Source organism: Thunnus maccoyii, chromosome 3 (genome assembly GCF_910596095.1).
Source record: "Thunnus maccoyii chromosome 3, fThuMac1.1, whole genome shotgun sequence".
NCBI lineage: Eukaryota > Metazoa > Chordata > Actinopteri > Scombriformes > Scombridae > Thunnus > Thunnus maccoyii.
Genome location: NC_056535.1, coordinates 2,159,506 through 2,184,956, shown reverse-complemented (window position 1 = coordinate 2,184,956; position 25,451 = coordinate 2,159,506). Strand labels below are relative to the sequence as shown.

The following is a 25,451-nucleotide window of genomic DNA, read 5'->3' as shown; positions in this document are numbered from 1 at the left end:
TAGCCTCCCTGATCCATCCTGTTTTGAGGTTTTTTACGGCGCACCCTAGCTAATTTACCATTTCAAAGAAAAAGGCCACACAGCTGATTAAACATGTGGAAATACTTCACTGGGACTGTCACTGACAGTGATTGTAAAATGTAGATGAAGTTGGGGACTACATTCATCTTTAATACATTAACCTTTACCCACAGAGAGAGATGAAGAGGTTCCCATCTTTCTGTGTCTAGTTTAAATTTCTCAAGTAAGGGTTCTATACTTGTCTGACAGGTTGGGTGGGAATAGGACCCCAAGGTACCCAATACCCTGATCCGACCATCTAAAGTTCCCTGGTTGGAATAAGGTTTTGGGACAGTATGCTGTTAGGGCAAAAGCTTCACATTTAGACCAATTTATTTTGAGAATCAAAGAAGAGTTGATAGTGGATAACAATGCAGGGATGGAAGTCTCTGGATAGCAGCAACACACTGCTAGACTCTGAAGCTAATGACCAGCCAAGCCCGTAGCTGATCCAGCGGGTTGCTAGCCCCGGCATGCTAGTTACCAGTTACCAGCCGGTAGTCACAGCTTATTGATAAAGTCCAGGGCCTTTTTCGGGTCATTGAACAACTGCTCTGATCCATTCCTTATCTGGGAAGACTTGAGAGTGGCCGAGTACACAAGAGCAAATTTCACGCCTCACTCATTGAGCCTTCTCTTGCACTCCCTAAATTTTTGGCGCTGCATCTCCACCCCTCTAGTAAAGTTAGGTAAAATCCAAATTTTGTGGCCCTTTCAGCTGATATCCTGCTTCTCTCTTGCTGAGTGTTAGATCAGAGACATGTCTTGAAAACACAGGAACTATGCAATGATAGACCTTGCTGGTTGGCTGTCCAGACGTTCCGAAATGACTGCCAATTTCTCTTCAATTGTTGAAGTTGGCTGTTTATTACTGCCAATGCTGTTTTCTGGTTTGCATTCATCTGCTTCAGTAGCTGGTGCATCTATAATCTATATTGTTTCAAACTGTAAATATAAAATTTTAAAGACAATGAAAAAAAAATCTACTTTTACTTTTCAAATAAATGATCTTAATATTCTTCAGTTTGAGTGATTGTTTTCTTTTGGTTTAAAACAACAGCTCCATTCTTGCTGTTGAAATCACTGACATTATTTCTCACACTGAATTTTTGTAATTGAAATGAATATCAATGCAGTCTAAATATCAATATTGTTATATTATTTACTAAAATATTCAAAATCCGATTATGAAAATCTAATTCTCAATAATCAAATTAATTTGTTTCAGGGGATTAAAATCTTACATTTTGACAAAATCTGAACTTCATCGCAATCCATGGCAGATTATGGTTACATTTTGCCTTTACTAACAGAGGCCGCATACAGTCTGTGCAGGCAGATGGGAGAGTAGTGCAATGTGCCTCTAATGTACATCTTTACAGTAGCGCCACTGTTTAAATGGAAACAATTCAAAGCTCATAAAAGCTAACTAGCACCTACAACACATAGTGTGGAGTCTGCTATTTACTACAGATACCTTTGTTTTCACTGCAGCTTTCAGCATTTCAGGATACCGGATTTGTCAAATTAGAATAACAGTTATAATAATCATCCTTAATAATGTTATTCTTGAGGAGGAACAAATACTTATGCCTTTGGCAAAATTGGCAATTGTTTAAATGATAGAAAATGAAAGTGTGTATTTAGCACCATACGTCTCTGTTGAGAACACTGTAAAGTCACCTTTTGCTCATATTTATGGAAACTGAATTAGGCCAAATACCCACTCAGACCTCTAAAACTGTCACAAAACTTAATCCAAAATTTAAAATGACTCTTTGGTTGAACTGCTCACAGCTCATAAACACATAGAACATGTGGTGATGGGTCACAAGTACAGACTGCTTCACTTTAAATGGTCACAAGCCAAAAAAGATGGGAACCAGTGAATTAGACTAACAATTTAGACACCGGCAGAATTTTTCAGAAGACCTGATGATGAAATGGAGTGTGCTTTGTGGGCCGCTGGCATCAGAAGTCATCAAACTGTGGCAGTGCAGCATAATCTGCACAGTGTTGTGATATCCTCATTTATATACTATACAGGGTTTGTGCTCCTCTTTCATGTCTACAATCTGATGTGATCTACAGTCTACTGTGTTTGTTTGAGGCTGGATCTTAAAAGTAAGCTGTTGTGGATTCTATGTGACTGGTAACCTGTTAAAAAACCAAGCAGAAAGTATGGCTGGAGCTCTGCTGATATGTGGAGCTGACACTGACCTTAAATTAAATATTGTATATCAAACACACAGTGTTGCCCACACCTGTTGATGTGGCACTATAATCAAAACTATTACTATTCATATTGAGTTATAGTAGATTTTAGAGCCTTGTGGTCTAAAATGCTGCTTCAAACACTTTTCTACTCTACCAGTAAAACAAAAAGCTAAAACAAATGGAAGCATCGGTCATGTTTGGCCTGAAAACGCTCAGATGTAAAGATACTGCATATGTTATGAAAATATCTGCCTTCTTTAAAGATACACACCCCATGTCTATTTTAGTGTTCTGTAGCAACCCTATACTCAGGGACGTATCTTTAAATCCATAAATGAAAGAAGAAAAAACTACCATAGCTTATGATATTTGACCCTGAGCTTCAGTTGTGGTGGTCGTGGCCATTGGAGGGCAGTGTAACTGTGTGCTCACACAGCCTCAGATATAGATATATAGAGAGGAGCACTGTGTGCTGGCCACAACAGAAAGTGAAAGAAGCTGATCTACCTGAAAACAATTTCATCATTGGCCTCCTCAGGATAAAGTGGGGGGTGTGGGGGCCCTTCAACATGTCAAGTTGTTACTGTGATGAGTGACTCTCTAAAACACTGCAGTCTTCATTCCCTCTACAGAGGAAACCAATGCACCCTGTTAAACACTGAAGTATCACGTGCACAGCGAGAGGCTTTGTGTCTGATCTAATGAATCCCGTTGATGATGTGATTGTGCAGCAGCTCCTCTTTGTGGTTGTGCAGGGTGGGGTTCATCTCCTTGTCCCGCAGCCGAGCGTTCTTCCTGATCTCCTCCAGGGAGTACTCCTGCAGCAAGCTGCCATTCTCAAACACCGTCACCAGCAGATCCTGACGTATGCAGAGCACACAAAGGATGAGGTTTATTAAGCAAGCATCAAACTCATTCAAGCTGTAATTAATATGTGAGTCAAGAATTGAGGGCACAAAAATAGGAAAACTTCTTTTCAGTTAGAGTTTTAAGTTAAAAAAAGATTTTCATGAAATCAAACCTCATTGTAAAAAAGTTTTTTGTGTCAAAGATTGCATTTTTTTGTGTAACAGCAATTCAGTGTATTTACAATCAGTGATTGTCTCTCATATAGTAGTTTATTGTTTATTGTTAGTGGCAGAGTCCGCCATTCCTACATGGGATTCAGATTACCTATAATGTTATCCAGCACAATTTGATCTCATTGATATCATCCTCACTCTTCACTGTTCACCCTCTGTGCACTGTATCAGAGCTGTATTAAGTTACTGCTAATGCAAACCCAGCAATATCCTATTACTGCTGCTTCATATTAAAATCATTCAACTGGCAAGACACGATGTGACTTTTATTGTGAAGCAGTCACAGGAAACACAATTTATTTGTCACAGAGATTAGAACTGAATGCAATCGTTCATCAAGAAAAAGCAAAACAACTGTCATTTTGGTCATTTTTGGCAGTGGATCTGTTTCAATATTTCACAGAGTAATGGAAAAGTCAGGAGCAGTCACAGAGAGCTGTTAGTGGAAGAGCTGCAGGCGACAGGCTGCACATCTCCAACTCCTCACCAAGTTAACCAACTTAACTGTGTCCTGCTGTTGTGTGGAAAAATACTCTCGCTGTGTGCTGTAGGTTTGGGCGTTACCTTTTTCTTCATATATTCCTGACATTTCACTGGGGCTGTGTGTCTAATATGCAAAAAGCCTACTTCGACAAGTCTACCTAGGTGTAAATACTTATGGCCCATAGAATAATGAATACATAGGAAATAAGCGCCCTTTTTCCATAGATTCTTGCTGGAGGACCTGATGGCACTTGTTGCCGCGGCGGATACCAACACATCAGTGGGCTGAATAGAGACAATGTGCGGGTGGTGGTGGCAGACTGACAGTTGAATAAAACCATGTGGCTAATAGACTGCTTTTGTAGCTGGAAGAAGTCATCTCATGATAAAGTTTTATGTGGAAATATTTTCATGATTCCATGCCATTCACAGTTGCCATCTTTCTCAGCTCAGCTGCCTGTTCCTCCAGTAGAGACTGACCTCTGGTGGTGCGTGCTGTGCACTGCAATACATCACCTCAATACAGCATCTCTGTATCAGTTTAATAGAAAGAAGAGTGTCTGTATTTTTGACAGTATTGAAACCTTTGGGATTTCTAGATACCCTGGTATATGTACTACCTTGATACCGCCCAAGCCTAGTGTGCAGCATGAAATCAGATTGTGGTTATCACTGACAAACTTTTAATAGGATTGGATACTGGACTATACAGAACTGAAATCTTGACTACACCCATCAGTGATGTTGGGTGTGATCAGAGGTGCAGTGAACTCCTGCTTTTCAGCCTGCTATTTATTGACTCTTTAAAATGAAAGCTGAGACCCACCTCCTCAGGCTTGCCTGCCCCTTTCTCTACTGTCTCTATGAAACCATCAGAGTTTCTCCTCAGTGATAATCGACCCTTCTTTGACCTCTTAGATGGGTCGGTCACTGGTTGCTTGTAGACATCCATCTGGAAAAAGATGTACAAAAAAAATAGTTGAAAGAAATTTTAACAAAATGCTTTTGACATGCTCACATCCCATGAGCACATTGAAAACCAGGTTCTGTGAAGATTACTGTATCCCATGATTAAGACAAAAAAGCATGTCTGGTCATAGAATGTTTTTATCAACATGTCTTATTACAGATTTAACAATTACTTTAATGAAAGTCATGGTTTTCATGCTGTAAGTGTGATAGGTATTAGTGTTTTTTAGCCCAGTAGATCTGTATAACAGAGCCACACACAGGCAAGTAACAAGTAAAATACAGTAGCTTTACAGCTGACACATAGTTTGTCACAAAGGGAAGGTTTGTTGTTTTTTGCTCCGTGGGTCCTGATTTTATAGTTTCCAACAACATTTGAGTCATTCATTTCTGAGATTTGAGGAACACAGCAGCAACATGAGCAGTCCAACGACAGGCTTAAAACAAATGCTAAGTTGATGCAATTACGAAATCACTTATTTGGAATTAAGACAAAGGTGAATTTGTGCAATATATCCATTATTGTCATCCATTGCATTACAAAACTGTGTGTTTGCACAATAACATGAAGTATGAGGGGTCAAATTTGAATCAGGACATCGCCCTGCAAAGGTTGACTCAAGACCAAATCTACGAAAAGTGTGCGAAAGTGCATACCTAGCTGATGATCATGGTTATTCAAGACAACTTCACCCAGGATTAACAATCAATTATACTACTACACAGAACCAAGTTAGCTGTATAAGAGTTCAAGAATAGGATCACATTGTTTCCAAGGATGTCCAACTGATGAGTTAACAGCTACACATACAACTAAAACAATACAAACGTGTCCTGTATCAGGGCTAATCACTGGCTCGCTAGCTACACTGTACAGTGTACAGTAAGTTTTTAGAGGTTTGCCTGTTGTGGCTGAAAATGGCGTTATGAGAGTGGTAAGAGTGAACAAAAGCTGAAAAGTTGCAAACGGACGGCTAAACAATGAGCTGAAACGTGCTATAAAGCTCCGTAAAGCTGAGTCGCTGATAATTCTCATAATAATTGTCATTTCATTCACTGTTATCATGAAAATATAGATTATAGCTGCTTTAGACCTGTCTGATTGTCACACTGCTCATGCTGCCTGTCCTGATTGACTCTGTTTTAAAGGTGCATGGAGTCCTTGAGAAATCTGTAAAACTAGAAAAGCAGGACCCAGGTTATAGGACAAGTTGCACCCTTCATTTAGTCCATGAATGTTGTATTTACTATAATCATGTCAGTTAATGAAATTTGAAAATCTCTTACATAAGGCAATGCAATGTCACAGCATCCACTCACCCCCTTGCCGTTAGTCTCCACATAGCTGCACTTGAAGGCACAGCTTAGTGTATCTCTGTTGAGTTTCTGAAGCAAAGCACTGCCACAACCAAAGAAAACATTCTCAGCACTCCAGCCTTCATCACTCAGCTTCTGCAGAATCTACAGAAAACAAAGAAAGTAATATTTCAAACACAGCATGACATCATCGTGACTTATATTTTATGTTGAGGCGAAGCAGACTTAATTGCTTATCACCTGGCGGTGCAAGAATGGAAAAAAAAAGGAATAAACATACAGTATGAGCATTTCATAGCATATTTCATTAAAAACAACTTTAATTATAACTATTCTGAGGTAAGACAGTGAAGGTGTAACTGTCTTGTGGTAAAGACACAACACCATCTGTTCTTTGAAGGGTAAGGCTGGCATTATAAAATAAACAAATATTGATTTTACTCATTTTTTGACCATGACAAATACACTTTCTAATATGTGAACATAGTGGCCTTCATCAGAGCATTCGGCATGACTGTGCAAACCCTTTAATTCATCATCAAATACAAATATAAATACACCCTGGGTCTTTGGACCATCATTCCTATTCTGCGTCTACATAAGAGGTGTAGCACGAGCAGTCTGTTAACAGAGCAGCAGCAGCAGCAGCGAGTGCTCCGTTTTTGTGTCTACACAGGAGGCATTCAGGCACACTGTTGAGTGTAGGTCAGTTGCATTTTGGAAGCGCTCAGAGCCAGAGACGAGCCATATGTAAATAGAAATGTATCTGTTCCATCAGACACACATGATACATGCTTTCTGTGTACACACAATTACCCATCAGCTTCTATGCTGAGATCTGAGCATACAGTGACATTGTCAGTCGCAGTTTCACATAAGTGAGCATACAGGTTTTGACTTGTCAACAGTTCAATGGAATTATCATTACTTGGAAATGAAAACAAAGGTCAGCATTTTATTATTGTTCAAACTGTTTGTTATAAGTGTCTGTTGGAGCACAGCAATTTTAGTACCATAAATTTCACAATCCAGATAACTGGGTAGTATTTTTTAAATGTATTGTTAATATTTTTGTATTACTAGAATGAAGAAAAAAAGTCTTTAGGGCAGTGGTGGATCTAGAAAATTTTACACATTGTGGCAAAGGGGTGGCAAGAAGATTTGGCAGGATGGCATGGCTGGGTGGTGGGAAGGGATCCCTCAGAAAATATACACATTTCTTCAGGTAAATGGCAACAGACAATGGCCAGTAACTATTTTACTGAGTGTGTTTTTGTTCTGGAACTTTTTATACACGGAAAGAAAACAAACCACACAGTCCAGCTTAAACTGATGCAAGAGTTTGTCATCCAGAGTGTCTCCCAGTCTTTATCTCTCCCAACTGGTTTCTATTTCTGTTCCTCTCTCATTCTACTTCTGTCTCATCTTTCTCACTCAGTTCTTTTCACATTTTATCAATGATTTTTTACCACAAAATCTATGTTTTTATTGTAGGAGCATGTGGTTAATACAGTGAACTAAAATCAGTGATATTTGGATAATGGCTAAAATATAGTTCCAGTCTGTTAGTCAAGGATGCAACCTTTATGTGCAGACTCATGTGCTCACATCAACATGTAGGACTGTTTTAAATATATTTATATATTTAATATGTAATCAATTTATAATAAGCACTGCAGTTTTAATGTTGAAGTCCTCACCAGACCTTTACTAAATTCCTATGAATGAACTGTCAAGCTCCACATTCCCTAAATGTCATACTCAGACATAATGTACTGCAATGACGCACCTGCAGCTCTTTGATATTTAATAAGATAAGGACTCAGTTAACCGCACAGGCTGTTTCATTTTACAACAAGTGATGAACTCAACTTATTCAAAAAAATGGGATACTAGCACTATTAGAACCATACTAGTTCCTTTGTAGCAAGCAACTTAACTTTTTGGCTAACATAACTTTGAATAAGATCTAATTATTGAATGTGGTTTGTCATACAGGAGTTACAGTCATTACTGACTTGATTTTACTAACATTTCAAACAGTGAAGCTCTGACTTCACCTACAGATGCAGCAGAATGCTCTCAGCTGCTGAGTGTGTTACTTGTGGACTGACAGTGACTTACTGTGACTGAGTGCATCTGTGCATGTTTGGTGCAGTGCCGCACCAACAGTTTTCAGGTGCCTAAGTGGGCATTATGAATTATGAATTTTCTTTCTATTTCTTGTTTCTTTTCCCACTTTGGACAGCTTAAGAACAGTGGTGATCGAGAAATACGATATTTTAAAATGACAGTTTTAGGAGGTGGAAAGCTGGGGGGGTAGCTGGGTGGTCCAGTCCTACAGTAGGAGGGGCAGTCCTTGTAGATCTGCTCTTGCTTTGGGGAAATACCAGAAATGCTCCTTTTTGTCTTAGCCAGCTGGGGGTGCGTTTTGTAGGCTTGTTTGATTGAGATTAGCTGGCAGGCTACCAATGTTACACCGTACTGAACGGAGACAAAGTAAACAAACTGTTCTGGCTACAAGTCATGGATAGACAGTATTTTGCTAACAGGGATTTTGAAGAGCAATGACCAAACCAGCATGTAACGGGTCCGAAGTGACATTTGCAGGTGTGTTTACATGCCGTTTAATGTGCTGCAGCTGAGCAGTTCATTAGCTATCTAGCTGCTAACTGACATTTGTCTGGTGGCTCATTCAACAAGTTAAGGTGCAGGACAAGATGTGTGTTCATGTTTGTAAGGTAGATAAGAAAGAGATGTTAGCAGGAAAGCTAATGTTGGTTGTTGTTCAGAGTCTGTGGCTCGTGTTGTGTAGCAGGATGCAATCAGGCTCAGTGTGACCATCTGCTCTGCCTACAATAGAATGCCAAGCTACTTCTTTATTCAAGATTTAATGTACTGAAATAAGGACTCCAGCTACTTAAGGGGATAATGGAACGGTAAATCAAAGAATTTAAAATATATATTTCTCCCTTTGGTTTGATTTATTTCTCAAGGATCACAGGACAAGTGATTTGCAGAGCAGATATGTTGTAGAAAACTGCTGTAGAAAACAAAAAAGGCAGTTTAATTTCAGTTGGACTTTAAGACTAGTGGGGACTGTGCCTTTGCTGTCAAGGCACCTAAACCCTGGAATTCCTTGCCTGAGGAGCTCAGACTAACCGTAACTATCTTCTTTTAAATAACTTCTTAAAACTCATTTTTATCTCTTCGCCTATGAATATATTTTTGCTATTTTTATAGTACCATTGGGAGTCTTACACACACAATAGGGGCTTTAATTTCCCTATAATTTTGGTCGGTCAAGAATCCAGCCATTGTTTTAGTGACAAAAGAACAGACTGAAGGCATTTGTAAAAGCTGAAGTAATGATCACAGGAAAACAAAAATAGAATATGCTAAATAAGATGTATAAAGGCTAGTCTAGATAACACCGTCTGCTACAACAACTAAACTGTTTCTTACCTCATCCACTGAGCTGATGTCAATGCCGTCTCCTTGAATAATTCGCAGGTAAGAAGGCAGCACCTTGTATCCCATAGAGTTCAGAGAACAGCCAAAACACTCCTCCAAAATCTTGATGACCTGGAAGACACGTGGAATTTCTATTATATATTTTTTTATATTATAACTTAACATATCAGTCATGATAAATTGGTGCCATCTGAACATCTCATAATGTCAGTTAGTCTACATTAAATCATTTACTATTAATCAATACAAAGGAGAGCCAAAAAGAATAAAAAAATCCAGAAATTAAGTTAAAAGACACTTTTTTATACGTTTCATAACAGAGGAATTTGTGGGACTAACAGACCCACTAACAGTCAATACTTAGTTAATAAATAAATACTTAGTTAAACACTAGTTAAAGGAAACTTTGCCAATTTTCAGCCAGAATTGTATCATTGCAATGTGGGTAGTATATGCAAATGAGCAATGTTTAACTTCCCTCCATGTTCCCTTCACTCAGAGCTCCCCACTCATTTGCTGGCAGAAGTTGCTGGGTGACGCAAAACACGATATCCAGTGGACTTTGGAGATTTGCCTTAAGCCCCTTTCACATATGCACTGCAACTTTAATTGCAATTTTCCAGACATTATCCAGAGGAGCTGTATGTATGAATGCAAATGTCCGAATCAGTTGGACTTATATATTATCCTGCAGTGTGTTTACATGCACCTGAGTAAGCAGGATACAGTCGGTTTTCTCCAGAAAGTTGATTTCTTAACTGTCATATGAAAGAGAAAGCTGCTTTCTGTGATGGAAGTTTGGGATTAGAGAAACCAGGTTTCCACAGGTAGATTTACTACCTGGAGAACACCCATTTCTCTGCCATGTGTAAGTGTAACCAGGTTTCTAATCAGCTTTTTACAAGTAAATGTGCACAATAACAGACTGCAGACAGAACACATGGCGCTGAGCAGCTGGATGAAAGGAAAGATCATTACACAGAGCAAAGCATCCTAATATCTAAAATAATAGCAACCAAAGTCTGTCTGAAACTAAAACACAGTAGTCTGTGCACTCCAGCCTAGATGTCTAAATAAGTCTGTTTCCAGCACTCAACATTTGACACATTCATGCTGTGAAGAAGAGCTCTGCTCTTCCTGTCTGTCTGTCTGTCTGTCACTGTGCTGTCTGGCTGCTCTGACACACAATGTGCTGGATTTATAACACAAGACAAAACCAGAGCATCACTGTGAGATGGAATGCAGCACAATTATCATTTTATCTCCATTATCTTGTTTTCATAATCACTGGAAGCCAAAATAATAATTGAAAATAAAATTTGATTAACCACCCAGCCCTATGTCTTACTGCTTAGTTTGAGAGAAAGGAGACTCAGTTGAACATTTTTATGTTTAATTTGCGTACAAAGAGTGTAACCTGAGGGAGTGGAGTTAAAAAAGTCTTTTTCTTCCTGTATGAAGAACTGAAGTAGTGTCTATATTGTGTTGTTGTCACTGCTATGCTGATGCAAAGCAGACCCATCACTGAGTGAAAACTTTTTTAACTTCTAAAAAACTGAAAAATAAGTTGAAAAAACAGTTTTAACAAAATTTCTAGCTTAAACTATATGGAAGTATATAGAGTTCCAATAAGTGTGACTTTGAAAGTTTATCCTATAGGCTTGTCTAAAAAAAGTTCAAGAAGTTAAAAGTACAATGTTACTTAAGTACAAAGCTGAGTCTGAAATCACACTAACGCAAACATAAAATGACCTCAGACGTGTTTATTTCTGTTGCCCCACATTGTCTAATCCAGCCCTGTTATTTACCTCAATAAGCGTCTCTGCGGGGTCTCCAGAGTCCGGCCGGATAACCAGACAGGAGTCCTGGCTGCGCTCCATGACTCGCTCCTTCAGCTTGTCTCCCCAGATGTGTTTGCAGGCATTGAAGATATCATAGCTGTCACTGACCACTGAGACTGGTCCAGAGGAGAACTGGTCAAGGACTCGCTCAAATGCATCCTTCTCTCTGCTCTTCCCCCAGGATATGATGGTGCTGGATGACAGGAAGGAATAATCAACAGTCTATAGATATTCAGAATGGTTTGTGCAAATACTCAGCTAAATTGTACACACTCAAACATATGTTCTTTACATTCCTGTGAAGGTAAACCATCAAACTGGTTACACTGGACTGTCAGATGTACATGTGTAGCTTGAAACACGTGCATTTGCATATTAACCTAGGGCATGTTATGGTAAAATTAAACTGTGAAAGACACTACATATCAGTGTTTTTGAACAGAGACATGTTCATTTACTCTGGAGAAAGGAGTGCACTGTGAGATCAGCAGGCTACAGTATGAAACACATTTATCACTTTGTCTGTAGTCATATTAGTGACATTTCATCTACATAAAAAGTCACAAGCAGGATCTTTTTGTAATCAGTTATGATATTGGCAAACACAACACATTTATTTATGTGCATAGTCTCATCCCTGATGTGTGTGTGTGTGTGTGTGTGTAGTACCTATGCTCTGCTGCTGGGATTGAGAAACCAGCCATCGGGCAGCCATAGTATCTCTGAGCCATTAACAACCCAGCTACTGTGTCTGTACTGCAGAAGTTAACCAGATGAGCGGCTCCACCTAGAGCTGCAGACTGGAGAGCAAAAGTAGAAAATTAGCACTCACTTAGCTGATTCAAAACAATTCATTCACTTCAGTTCAGTTCAGTTCAAGGAGTCATGGTCACACACAATGTAGTTCATTATCATTTTTTGCCAAGCTAACCACTGCTTAATAAAAATACAACAAAAACAAAAAACAAACAAACAAAAAAACTCATTGAGGTGTTTGATCACATCACCGATTAGATAAGATTATTTTTATTTCAAACATGTTAAAATAACAATATATAGCCCCCCCCCCTTTTTTAAATACTTTATCAATCAAATCAAAGCCAAATCAATCAATCTGCCTGACATCATTATTTTATGCCTCCAAAATAACTGAGATTTTCTTCGAACCAGTAAATTTATCCCTCAACACATCTTGTGAATGATATAGTCCTGGATGGTAAGTTCCCCTCCAGTCAAACACCTATTTTGCTTCCTGTTCCTTTGGTTGCATGTTTACGCTTCACTGTGCAGAATGACGACACACAGAGATTGACACAAGGCTGTTTTCACATGTATGAGCTGGAGGGGGAACATTTCTCTGTGCCCACCATGAATCTGAGTTTAAAACATGGATGTACAAGCATGATTTTGTGACATCATGTGTGATACAGTGTGCATACATTGTGAAGGGACTTTTCAGTGAAGTAGGAGACATCTTGTGAAAATGTTTCCTAATCAGCTTCTTATTCTGAGTGATGGATTCCTACATGAACACAAAAATACTCTGCCAAATAGTTTTGGTTATTTCACAATGGGAGATTTCTGTTTTTGTGTTTTTGTCCTTGCTTTTCTCATTGGTTTGAAGTGGGTGGAACTCTGTTATTGCTTGAAAAAGGTCATGTCACAGTTGTTGGGTTGTTTCACCACTGTCACTGTCAAAAATATATAGACACTACACCCCAATTGCTGCAGATGGTCGGGCCAGTGTGCTGCATGGTAGCTCTGTTTGTTCCTCAAGCACTTAAGTGTCAGAGCTGTGTGCCCCTTTTCTCAATGTCCCTCTTTCTCCTCCTGTCCTCCTCGGCTCTCAGGCATCTCTTGCTGGACCATCCTGGAACTGCTCTGCTTCCCTGGCTGTCGGTGCCATTTCCTGAGGTTTTCTATCTGGTTCCCCCGTCCTGCAGGGGTTCAGCCTCACCTCATGTCTCTCTCTCTTTGAATGAAATCTTTATCCTTCTCTGTCTCCTGTGAGAATAATGTCTTTTCTTGTCTCTTCTCTCGTGTATGTGAACGGTGTGATATGAGTCTCCCATGTGTGCATGTGTAGTCCGTCCTCCTCCCAGTTCTCCATGGTGATGGAGGTCGTGTGACTATTCTGTTCTGGTGGCACCTGGAAACTGCTCAGCATCCTCTTCATCGCATTCTTCACATATATTATAAATCCATTATAATTTTGTTACCCTGTTAAATGCTGTATTCTGTAATTTGTGTTCTATTCTGTATATCTGTCTGTCCTGGGAGAGGGATTCCTCCTCTGTTGCTCTTCCTGTGGTTCCCCTTTAGAGAGGTTTTCTAGGGAGTTTTTCCTGATTCGACTTGAAGGTTTAAGGACAGAGGATGTTGTATGTCTGTACAGACAGTAAAGCCCCCTGAGGCAAATTTATGATATTGGGCTATACAAATAAAACTGACTTTACTTGACTTGACTGGCTTCCATCAGTGTGTGAGTATGTGTGTGTGAATGGCTGAATGAGAGGTGAAAACTGTATTAAACAAATGATCATTCAAGGCAGAGGATTTTTTTACATGTCTAGAGGGGATTTTTAAACTTAGCTGACCGTGGCGTTTCCAGTCACCAGTGAGTGGAGCTCCAATGCAAAAAGCTACTGACTGACACAGATAATTCAGTACACTCAGTTCAGCTTGAGTATTGGCTGTTAAAGTGTGTTCTTTCGTGTACTGAACAGCTCTACTATACAAATAGTGCACTTACTATTGTATGATATCATAAACAGACTGCTGCTTAAAAATGTCAAACTCACAATGGGAGGGATTTTTTTAAGAATCTTATTACAATGAAACACTTTCACCAAATCCGTGGTTCAGTTGCACAAGAGATTGATAAGTGAATTTACATTCCAGCTTTATGTGTTATTATGTAAGCCTGTGAGTTCTGTTAATCTGACCTCTGCCTGTAATCGGTGATATGAACAGTGCTATAATATATCATGGACATCATTTGATAAGGTCAGCATGGCACAGTCATATGCACAAAGCAGATATTTTAAGGTCATGAGGTCATCATGTGCATAGGTCACTCCCCATAGCGCCCCATGCTATCTAACTTAACTTAAAGAGGCAAGGTGGCTGCTAAAGAAATAAAATGAGAAGGCCAACAGTTTTAGATATGAAAGGTAACCAACCTCAATGCTGCTTTTTTCTTACAAACTAATGATCAGACAGAAAGACTTCCTGACCTCTTGTGAGGACACTCCTCTGTAGCCGAAGTCATGCAGTTTCAGGTCCAGGCCTTCCAGGCTCCCTGAAGTGGCTTTCAGGTGTTTGGCCAGGATCTTCTTAAACTCCCGGGATATGGTTGCTACTGTGATGGGATACCACATCTGAACCAGCATAGTCTATAGCCAGCAAGAAGAGGAGGTGGTTAAAAATAGGATGGGTGTGGAAAGAAGTAAGACAGAAGGACAGTTATCAGTTGATAAGAGAGGCAGAAGAGAAGAGAGAGGCCAGCTGTTGAAGCAAAGGACAGTGAAGATAAGCATCACTACTACAATATTGAGGGTGGGTCATGTCAAAACCTCTCTCACCTGAGGGACACGTCTCTATTTAGATTAGTTGTACATGAGGTGGTAGAGATACAGATTACCAGGGCATAATCAGAATCTTGTCACAGCATTTTCTTACCTCCAGTTAAATGTATGTATGTAACAATGCCCACAGCAGTACTGTGCAAAACTGACATCCTTGGTAAATATTAGGCCATTTCCTGTGAGAAAAGAGCATATAAACATGGAGGCACTCCAGGAATCTCTCCGATCTTCAACCTGAGTCCAATGATTATTATTGGCCAGCCTAAACATTAAAGGGGAACTCCGTTGATTTTACATATCAAATTGTTACAGGTGTTGGGGAGTACAACTGCATATGTGAAAAAAGTAGTATAAAGTGTGAAATCTGATAAACTGCCTCATGTGATGTCACTTGAATCAGCATTGGTTGGGGCTGAAGACTATGAGTTTGAAAATGAAACAAATCTGGGGGTGTGGAGCAGACCTCTGTAGCCCACTCCTCATCTCTGCTGGAGGCTAGCAGCTACAGTCTACATTAGCCTCTACTAGCGTATCACACTCCAATCTGTACAGTCAAGTAAATAGAGTCTAGTTGCATTTTACATTGTAATGTCAGCGCCAGGTTTTGACAAGGAAGCGTATGCCTGGAATAAAAAGGACAATATCTGTGGTTCTGTTGCATCAATTTTAATCTGATTTTTAAAACTATCCATTCTGAGTCTGATAATGTTATAGGAGTGCAATGCTAATCTGTGGAGTACTCTTTGTGGTGTATGTATTAAAAAACCAGAAAATCAATTCAAAGAGACTCACACTTTATTATACTGTCAATTGATTTTAGTCCTAGTCTTATTGTTCATTGCAGTGGTAGTTCTTTGCCTGTGACACTGCAAGCAACATCATGTCCCCTTGGACCTCTCCAATCTGCTCATCCAGAACATTTATGGATTTCATTTACCTCAATGTAGTTGGTGAGCCAGTAGAAGTTGGGATCAGTGTTTTCCACAGTGAAGAGCACGTTGCCTCTTGGTATGATCCTGCCCTCGGGGACAGCTTTGATCCGAATAGGAAGACGGCCATCATGTTTCTGACACAGAAGCAAGCACATGTACTTCAGCTTTCATATACTGTAGATGATGATGCTGTCTAGACAGAAAGTTGGAAACTTTCTCTATACCTCAAGGACTTTCCTCCAGCCTTCTTCATCAAATACAGCCTGTTTGAAGTGCATCTGGTAGAAGAGCTTAGCTTCCTGAATCTTCTCCTCTGTGATCACTGGGCCTGTAGAGAAGAAAACAAGCTACTAGAACCTCAGTCACATGCAGAGAACTGCCCAGCAGCTATGATCAAATAGTCATCAGTAAATATTTGCTGTATATTAACTATACAAGCTTAGTTAATCTTATATTTCGTGTCGACATGGTGTTGGATGTGAACGTACCTGTGAGGTACTTCTTTAGCAGATATTGGAGACCGAAGAACACCACTTCACTGAACTGAGAGCCTTTCTTGCGTCTGCATTCAAAGTAGGAGTAGATTTTACTGATGTTGGGAGGATACTGTTTGTAGTGTGTGATCTGCAAGAGAAACAGACAGAAGTCAAGCACAAACATTACAAACACAGACTTACTGAGTGTAACTTAGATATGTCAAAATGCAATTTTATTATTTATAGGGTTCAGTCATCCCTTTCTAATCTTATCACGCCAAACAGATTTATATTGCCAAACAGATTTATATTGCCAAACAGGATGAAATGAAACCCTAGTAAGCACACTGATAATAAGCTGGAAACCGGAGGATTGTCTGCTCAACGTGATGCTTGTGTGTATAGTTAACATGTTTCCTGGATTCAAGTGGGAAAGAATGATGACAGTTTAAAGCATTGAGTCTCTTTTTGGGCTTCTACAGCACTAACTAAATAATCAACAGCAACAACCAGTCAATCACTGTGAGAAATAGCTTCAAGAGGCAGTCAGTCCACATACTTGTGTCTGACCATGCATTTCCCCTCCTCTACCCTTCTTCTAACTCAGAATCACTCAACTTACCAAAGAGGGAAAACTTAGGAACAGGCTCTGTCTTCACTGGAAGCAATACTAAGAATAGGCTCAGTCTTTACTAGAAGCAATGCTAAGAATAATCCTCTATGTAACATTAAGCAAGATAAAAAAAGTAGAAGAGGGTGGAAAAGTAGTGTGGTAACTCATTCAAAATAAAGTGTATGAAAAAAGAGTACAGATATTACGATTATTATTATGAACCTTTGACTCCTATGTTGTTTTTGCACAGTTTATAATCTCTTTATCTTAAGGCTTCTAGCATAGTCACTACATGTCTCAGCCATGCATGTCATATATTGTTCATTCTCAGAATATGTTACCATCATTTGGTATGTCAGTGGTATCACAAATGTTCTAGGACAGTTTTTATGAAATCAAAATACACAATGTGAAATGGTCTGGACATATCTTCCCATTCACTTGAATGAGTAAGTGTGTCCAAACTTTTGACTGGTACTGTAACATATACAACAGTCACTCTGATTGTTAATTACTTTTAGATTCATAAATATTAAAGCCCCCCTCCACTCAAAAACGTCAAGTCTTCTTCCTACAGTTGAATGTTTAAGCTTCACTGTGCTAAATGATATGTGCATATATGTGCAGAGTTTGACACTAGAAGGCTGTTTTCACATTCATCTGATGAAGGGATAATGTTTCTCTACGCTCTCTGAAAAACATGAAGCCTAGTACACTGTGACTATGGACTTTACAGTGAAATAAAAGAAACATCTTGTGTCAAGCAGTTAAACTTTTGAAAATGAAACCATTTCTATATTCAGAGATTTGGATTTTCTCATAAGGGATAAGGAGTAGATTAGTAATTTTAAGAATGTTTAACTAGGTAACAATCTCTTGGAGCATCAGACACTCTGATCAGCCCTGTCAGCAGCTCCATAACCCCATCATTTATTTATAATTTATATTTTAACTCTTCAACACTGATAGTACAATCATTTGTGTAATAATTTGACTCTGGTGTATATTTATACTGCATTTATACTGTATATTTCAACTAATATTACTTATTTACACATTCTTGCATATTTCTAATTTTCTATTTTTCTTAGAATTTCTCTATGCTTATATATATATATATAAATATATATACACACACACATGTAATATATTAATATATGTTGTAGAATGTGAGCAACTGTAACATGGCCCAATTTCCCCTCAGGGATCAATAAAGTATTTCTGATTCTGATTAATTGAACTTTTTGTGCGAAAAACATATCTGACACAAATGATTATTCACAGCATATATGTCTTAAAACATGTCTGGAGGAGATTTTTGAGCATTGTGTTTTCACTGCCTATAGTTGAGTGAACTGTATGACAGATGACATTAAATCGTGAACTGGGGAACCATGGCAACCAAAGGGGAATGTAGTACTGAGAACCACCTCATGTTCACAGTTCATTTGAATGAAATCAGATACAGCCGTGCCCAGTCACACAAAACCAATGTAGTTAGAACTCCATGGAAACGCCCTAAAATATCTGTCTGTACAACATGGAGGTAACATGATGTGGGGGATACCCCTACCACATAGGGTGGTGGTGGCCTAAAGGTTAGAGAAGTGAGCTTGTGACTGGAAGGTTCAATCCCCCAGACTGGCAGGATAAATCTGGGTAGGGAAAGTGAAGGAGCCCCTCTCTCGTTACCATCACTGAGGTGCACTTGACCAAGTAAACCCAAATGATCCAGTGGAGCAGCCTATGGTTGTACTGGGCAGCTTCCAGATTTGAATGTGTAACTGTGTGAATGTGATCAGGGCATTCCTGAAAAAGAGAAACTCCTTTGAATAAATAACAGTTAATAAATATTGTACACACACGCCCATATTTCTATTCATTGCTTTCTTCCACTAGCATGGTAGTAGTCATTTTGTTTTATAAAAAGCCAAAATTTGCCCGTCATACAATTTTAATACAACTTATACCATGTACCTTAGTGCTGAAAATAGTACATTCACACTCAAAAAAATGATAAAATGCAAGAATGCTTAAAAATGCCAGTAAAGGCATACCCCAGTAGCCTACTGGCTAAGACACATGCCACATAACCACATTGTCAGCATTTCGGTTCTGGCAGCAGACCTTTGTTGCATGTCATTCTCTATCTCTCTCTCCTCTTGTTTCCATCTCTCAACTGTCATTGTCCAATACAGGCATAAAATGCCCTGAAAATAAATATTTTTTAAAAAATTCCAGTAAAATTACTGGGCATCTGTGTGAAGTGTTATGGGCGCTGCTACACACACCAGAACTGGAGTGTGAAATTCTCAAATTTGAAATTGGCAGAAACATCCCAACACCGGTGTGATTTATATCCATGGTATATTACCTTTAATAGTAATACAGTACACACACGCTAACTTAAGACACCACCTAAAACACCCAAGACAGAGACACAGCAGGGACTCTGAGTTGGACAGCCAGTGGCAATGTATGAAGTTTGTTGCGTGATCATGACTTCTGGATAGAGAGAAAATATGCATAGAATATTGAGCTAATCAGGTTCACCTCGGATATCTTGTGATCCAGATGAAGAGAGGAGCATTATTATATAATCTGAATCAGATACTGTATGATACTACTTAGTGGCTTCGTTTGTTTCTTCAACCTGATATTTGGTATGGTTACCTCATTTTTTTCAGTTCCTCTGACCTATAGAAAATATTGTTACTGGCCACAGTGGCAAAAATGTTTGACAGATTCACTGTCTGATTACAAATCTGGCCACTTTTCATTTACCACCCTGAAATGTGACAGGTGATTGTTTAATCATTTTTGGTTTTGTTTTCCTATTGGCTTCAAAACTCATCAGAATTCACCTGAACAAAAACAGAAATAACTGAAAAAACAGAGCAACCCTAAAGATGGTAAACACCACTAGAAAACAACCATTTACTAACACTAACAAACAATACCATTCATGTTCAGCTGGAAAATATTAGCACTGAGCCAACCATATACTCACATTTAGAGTTTTATCCAGAGGCTAAGCCCCTGTGCTCATGACAGTGCTAAAAGTTGCCAGAATTAAAGGAAGAAAACACAGGTCGCTGTGTCTTTGTGTGATGTGTTCAGGTGTTGATAGAAAGGTCTGGACATCTGAAACTCTCGGCTGCAGAGCAGCATTGTAATCACCTGCTACTGTGTCACAACATCAAATCCAAAGCAAAAAGTTAGCAAACACGGATGTCATAAAATATAGTACCATGTGCATCTGCTGGGATTATTGGCTACCAAATGACTGATAACAATTCATCTGTGGAAGGCTGAAGAAGAGGAAGGCTTTCATGTTCTGGAAAACATGTACACAAAAAGTGGAATATTAAATTTATAATAGATTATAATAGATTTTTTGGTTACATTTGCTTTTTGATATGTTGAATTGGTAACGCATTTCTTTAAGTCCCTCTATTTAGCATTTATAAGCTGTATACCAACATTTAATACATGTTTTACAACACACTATAATGTAATTATAGGCAGATGTAAATGTTTATTAATGTATTAGTCAACAATTATAACTCTTCCTATGGAGGTTGCTGTATAAAACAGCAACAATATAGTTACAATTACAATATGGTTTGTTGCAATCTGTAACCTCGCCACTAGATGCCACTAAATCCTACACACTGCACCTTTAAAGTAAAGTGTTACTCTAAAATTTTAAAAAATAACACTGGTTAATGGGACTTCTTGGTTATCGAGGAGGTTTATGACCCTGAACACATCACTGAGACAAAATGCTGCTGAAGAACAAGAGTAGCAGGCAGCAGGTGTGTGCACACAACAACATGATTATGGTATTAGCTTGCTCTTAACCAACCAAATCCAAAGTGTATGTAGCAAGGCGTGAGGACATATCAGACCTCAATGAATTCCTCAGAAGCTTCTGTAGTGAAAAGAAAAGCTCACAGTGCTCTCAGAGCTGTGCTGTACTGGATAGAGTTGTTAATTATTACACTGGTTATGCAACTGAGAATTTCAGTAGAAAACAAAACACACAGCCAAGTCACATGTATACCTTTGGTCAGTGCTCAAGTGAAAAAGCATGTAGTCATAATCAACATCATCAGTGCTGTGAGACTCCAATTAAACAAGCAGGAATAATAAAATCTAGACTTAGAGAACGTACACACCAACATACAACACATGTACTCCTGACTTATACAGAGATGGTGGGGCATCTATGATTAAAGGGAGATGTCTCTTCCTCTTCATTTGCTGTCTTGTAGTTCTTAATTTCATGTTCAGTTCATTTTACTTTCAACAGACTGACACCCATTAACTGGTAACTAACTGATTAATTTTTAAGAAAAGTGGCTGGACCGTGTATGACATGAGAGGGCTTTTCATTTGTATGTCTCCTGGTTACCATCAGACACAGACATAGCCAGTACTTTCAAGATGTTTGTTTTTATGTAAGTTTAAGTTTATTTATTTGTATAGCACTTTTCATACAGTAGCTGTAACTCAAGGTGCTGTACACATTAAAAACATTACAAATACTTAAAATACAAAATATACCAGATTTTGGGTGTAGACTATATAGTGCTGTTGTCCTGCATCCAGTCAGATTCCATTCATAAATTCCAGGTTTAAGGGGACTCGGCTGTAGGCCAACGTTGTTTCCTGCCACAGCACAATTTAAAGTGTTTTCTGTTTGTCAAGTACTGCTGCTCCATTCGGCCGACACACAATCAGACTAACAAACCTTGATTTTCACCAAAAAAAGTGCTAATACCAGACACACTGCATCTTGAGCCACCTTGAATCACCACAGGGGAAATTCCTTCACTGCGACAGCCCTATAAATGACCCCAGTACAGTGTGTTTCATGTGTGTAAAGTTTGCATTCAAAAATGTATTCATTATATTGCTTTTATTTTATTTGCCAGGAACACATAAGTGCTTTATTTTGAAAAGACATCAATTGCATGTGACTTGCGAAAATTGACAGTAAATTACACTGGCAATGGCACATAGATTCTCTCTTCTCAAATAGGTGTTATTTGGATTAACTGACCACATATTGGGAATCTAGATGGTTACTGTCTTACCTGAGAAATAATAAAGTGATATATTAACAGTACTACAGCGAAAATTACAACAGCTTTATCTCATTGCATTGCTGTCAGTTGGTGTGAAATGCATTCTGGGATCATTCTCAGCTGGCTTCGGCTGACCAATGGTGTATCTTCATCACTCAGCTACTCAGTAAGTAAGTCACAGACAATTGTGGTTGTATGGCTAGCCCCGCTGTCGCGGTCTAGCCAAAAAGAAGTAGAGATAAACAGCCCAATCAGACATATTCAGGTGGGTATGTGTGAGGAAAAACTTGACGTGCAGCAGTAATGCCATGTTGTGTGTAATAATGTCTGCAAACCAATTTCCTGGAGGAAACTGCTTGATATGAGTACTGGCCTAATGCTGTGCATGTGGTCACCTTTAAATACCCTGCAGGAACATGCTAGGTATGTGTTGTAGTAATATTAGGCTCATTCAAATTAAAATTTCTAGATGAGTTAATGAAAAGGCTTTCATTGTTCGATCAACCATCAATACAGAAAAAAGGGTGGTTATGTCATGTACTACAGTATTTACAAAAGGACTTGACACATTAATGTTTTTTTTTTTTTTTTTTTTAAATCAAGCAAAATGCTGCGCTGTAAACCTGGTCACCCCTGTCGACTTTTAGATGAGCTCATCACAATGTACCAAATCAGTTTCTATTATGTGATTGTGATGACAGACACATTGGAGGAATCCTCTTGGCTGTGCTGCTGCTATGGACTGCTTTTCAGGGGTTGTTGGAGCTAATAAAAAGGCCAGCTGGTCATCATCCAGAACTTTGCCATTTGGCTGCAGTGCAAACTTTGCATGACATCTAACAGTGACATTTGACATTTAACTCTACTGAGCTGAGCATATGCTACACACCCTGTCCCGGCTGTGCACTGACTCACTACTGGGTTTAGGTTGCGAATTGACTGAAATGAAACTGAAAGCTAAACAGCCAATGAAGGGTTGGGCTCTGTGACACACACAACTACAATTGCATGGTAGACAAAGAGGGCATGCATTACAACATAATGAGTCACATCATGACTTGCACGTCAGAACGTACGTCTTGGTTCATCACAATGGACTCCAGGGACTACTGAAAAGTCTTGGGCTTCCATGGCCTCAAAGAAAAACTAAAGTGTAACTTTTTACTGTCATGTAATTCTCTTGAGGTTTGCACTTTGAGACAATTAGTGTTTCAAATTTCAACACTGGTTTCTCAGGTCTATGTTCCCAGACTGGGTGGTTTTCCACGCAATTGGCCTATTTTTAAAAATGTAATCAGGCTGGTAAAATTTGTTTTGAGTGGGTGTTAATCATTTATACCATTTGGGGAGTTTCCACAGATGAAAAGTTCAACTAGTATATTCCAATAACTCTGCCCTTCCTCTGATCTGAGAGATAGTGCACTGAGTTAAGTAGACACAGCTCGACACACGATGACCGATAAATGCCTAAACCCAGTGCAATTTCAGTTTATTACAACAAAGTTGAAACTTTTTTTTCCTGTTCTGATTATTATTCAGTCACAGTCCTGTGGTAAAAACACTTGTAACATGACTTGTAAAACTTTTAACATTTAATGCCATATTAGCCTATCTAAGACATTTCTATAATAAAACTTCCATTATTGTAACTGCAGTTTTGAGTTCTATTCTGTGGTATAGAATTATACTTATAAAACAAGACTACTGTTTATGAGGGCAATATATATGTGAATGTAATATAATAGTCAGTGCCAAGTCTTTGATTCTTTTTGCGCACCTACTGAATACAATGTTAATACTCACACCCTAAAGTGTGAATGCCCTAATACACTCCAAAATAGCCATAGACACAGACAGCAGGATGGACCTATACATGATTCTGTTTATACTACACTGAAAGTCTGCATACGCTTACATGTACACACACTGGTGCATACTGTGTGTACACCCATGCAGGCCCTGCGGTCATACATTTGCTGACATGGGCACTGGGCAGACAACAAATTGACCCTTGCAGCTCTGCTGACATGAAAAGAATATTTGGAGTTTAACAACACAGTTTGTGCTGGTGGCCACACCATTTAGTAACAGCACATTCCCAAGATACGTTTAGAGCCCTCTGCCAGACTGAGCCCCTGAGAGTGCAGCGGGTGTCTGAAGCAGCAGTTATCAAAAACCATACTGTACAGTGTCTGGTCACACTGGCAGTCTTGTTTGCTAATTCTTTGAACAGATATTACTTAATTAAAGCTATAATTTCGTTTTTTTCATATTCCTTAGTATTTTAGTTATTCAACTTTGCAGTTTGAGTAACAACCACATTTAACACTGATGCATAAGAGAAAGCTTGGAATGCTTGTTAAATAAAAAAAAATGTGTTCACTACTCAGCAAAGATGTGAAGTATAGTTTGTTTCAGTATGGTGGTAAGTTACCGAAACTCAAGCACTGGCATTAGTCAAAATACATGGTTACTCATCCCCTGCCAAGTCCTATCAGATAAGGTTCCATGAATTCAACTTTCATAAATGTCTACGGCTGGGGCTTTATGGACTCTACCCTCTGTAGCCCGGGCTCCTGATTTTAACTAAGTATGGGCGTACTGACAACAGAATACATACAATAACTTATTGTGTAACGTTGCTATAGAACTACTGTTGGTGGCTTACACTTTAGTTTCGGTTTTTACATACCGTCATCTATTACACTGTTGTAGCACAGTCGAAGCATTCATTTCACCAGAAACGCAACGGCAAAGATATCTGTGGTGTGCAGTGGTATGTAGGGAAATACTGAACGTTAGCTAACTGTTTCGCGAAATAAACTGAATTTCTTTCAATTTAACAGGCAAACTCCCGAAAAAGGACAGAAAAGGAGATAAGCAAGAAGAGCAGGTCAACTCACCTTATACGAATCCGTCGCAAGCAAGAAATTAAAATCCTGTGCTGCCATTGTTGTGATGAATGAATTAACGTAACTTAACGGTAAATGTAACTTCAGTCTCCGTCTCCTCGTAACAACTTAACAAGGAGGAACAGCAGCAGCAGGGAAAAGAAGCCTTGTGCGTCGAATTAATGTGATTTAACCTCCCTTGTCAACTCAGGTTGTGGCGTTAAGGCGCTGGTGAAATAGCCACAGCAGTATTCATTTTGTAGGTTGGGGGGTTGTTGTAAAGGGGCGGGTTTCAGTACGCATGGCCACGCGCATGTCTTCTCACCGCCTTTCTGACCTGGTACGTCATGCCGCATTCAGGCACACTGGATAATTTAAAAACGTTAAAGGAACACTCCGACGCTGGGAAACACACA

The 25,451-nt window shown here is 39.1% G+C and overlaps 1 protein-coding gene across 1 annotated transcript; it reads right to left on the bottom strand.

Moving 5' to 3' along the window:
• Positions 1 to 69: 69 nt before the first annotated feature.
• Positions 70 to 25,349, bottom strand: nampt2 (nicotinamide phosphoribosyltransferase 2). The gene is made up of 11 exons (XM_042406479.1): positions 25,048 to 25,349; positions 16,451 to 16,586; positions 16,187 to 16,290; positions 15,968 to 16,096; positions 14,680 to 14,838; positions 12,113 to 12,243; positions 11,411 to 11,636; positions 9,594 to 9,713; positions 6,132 to 6,272; positions 4,669 to 4,794; positions 70 to 3,137 (listed from the first exon to the last, which is right to left on the bottom strand). Exons 1-11 carry the CDS (start codon positions 25,093 to 25,095, stop codon positions 2,976 to 2,978), a joined length of 1,482 nt encoding a protein of 493 aa, XP_042262413.1. The 5' UTR covers positions 25,096 to 25,349; the 3' UTR covers positions 70 to 2,975.
• Positions 25,350 to 25,451: the final 102 nt, after the last annotated feature.

Excerpts from the sequence above, each read along its gene's own strand:
- nampt2 (XM_042406479.1), bottom strand. The coding sequence starts at position 25,095 with ATGGCAGCACAGGATTTTAATTTCTTGCTTGCGACGGATTCGTATAAG. Across the intron at positions 14,839-15,967 it reads GGCTCACCAACTACATTGAG|ACTATGCTGGTTCAGATGTG; the intron begins GTAAATGAAATC and ends TGCTGGCTATAG. Across the intron at positions 3,138-4,668 it reads GGGCAGGCAAGCCTGAGGAG|GATCTGCTGGTGACGGTGTT; the intron begins GTGGGTCTCAGC and ends TGCATACGTCAG.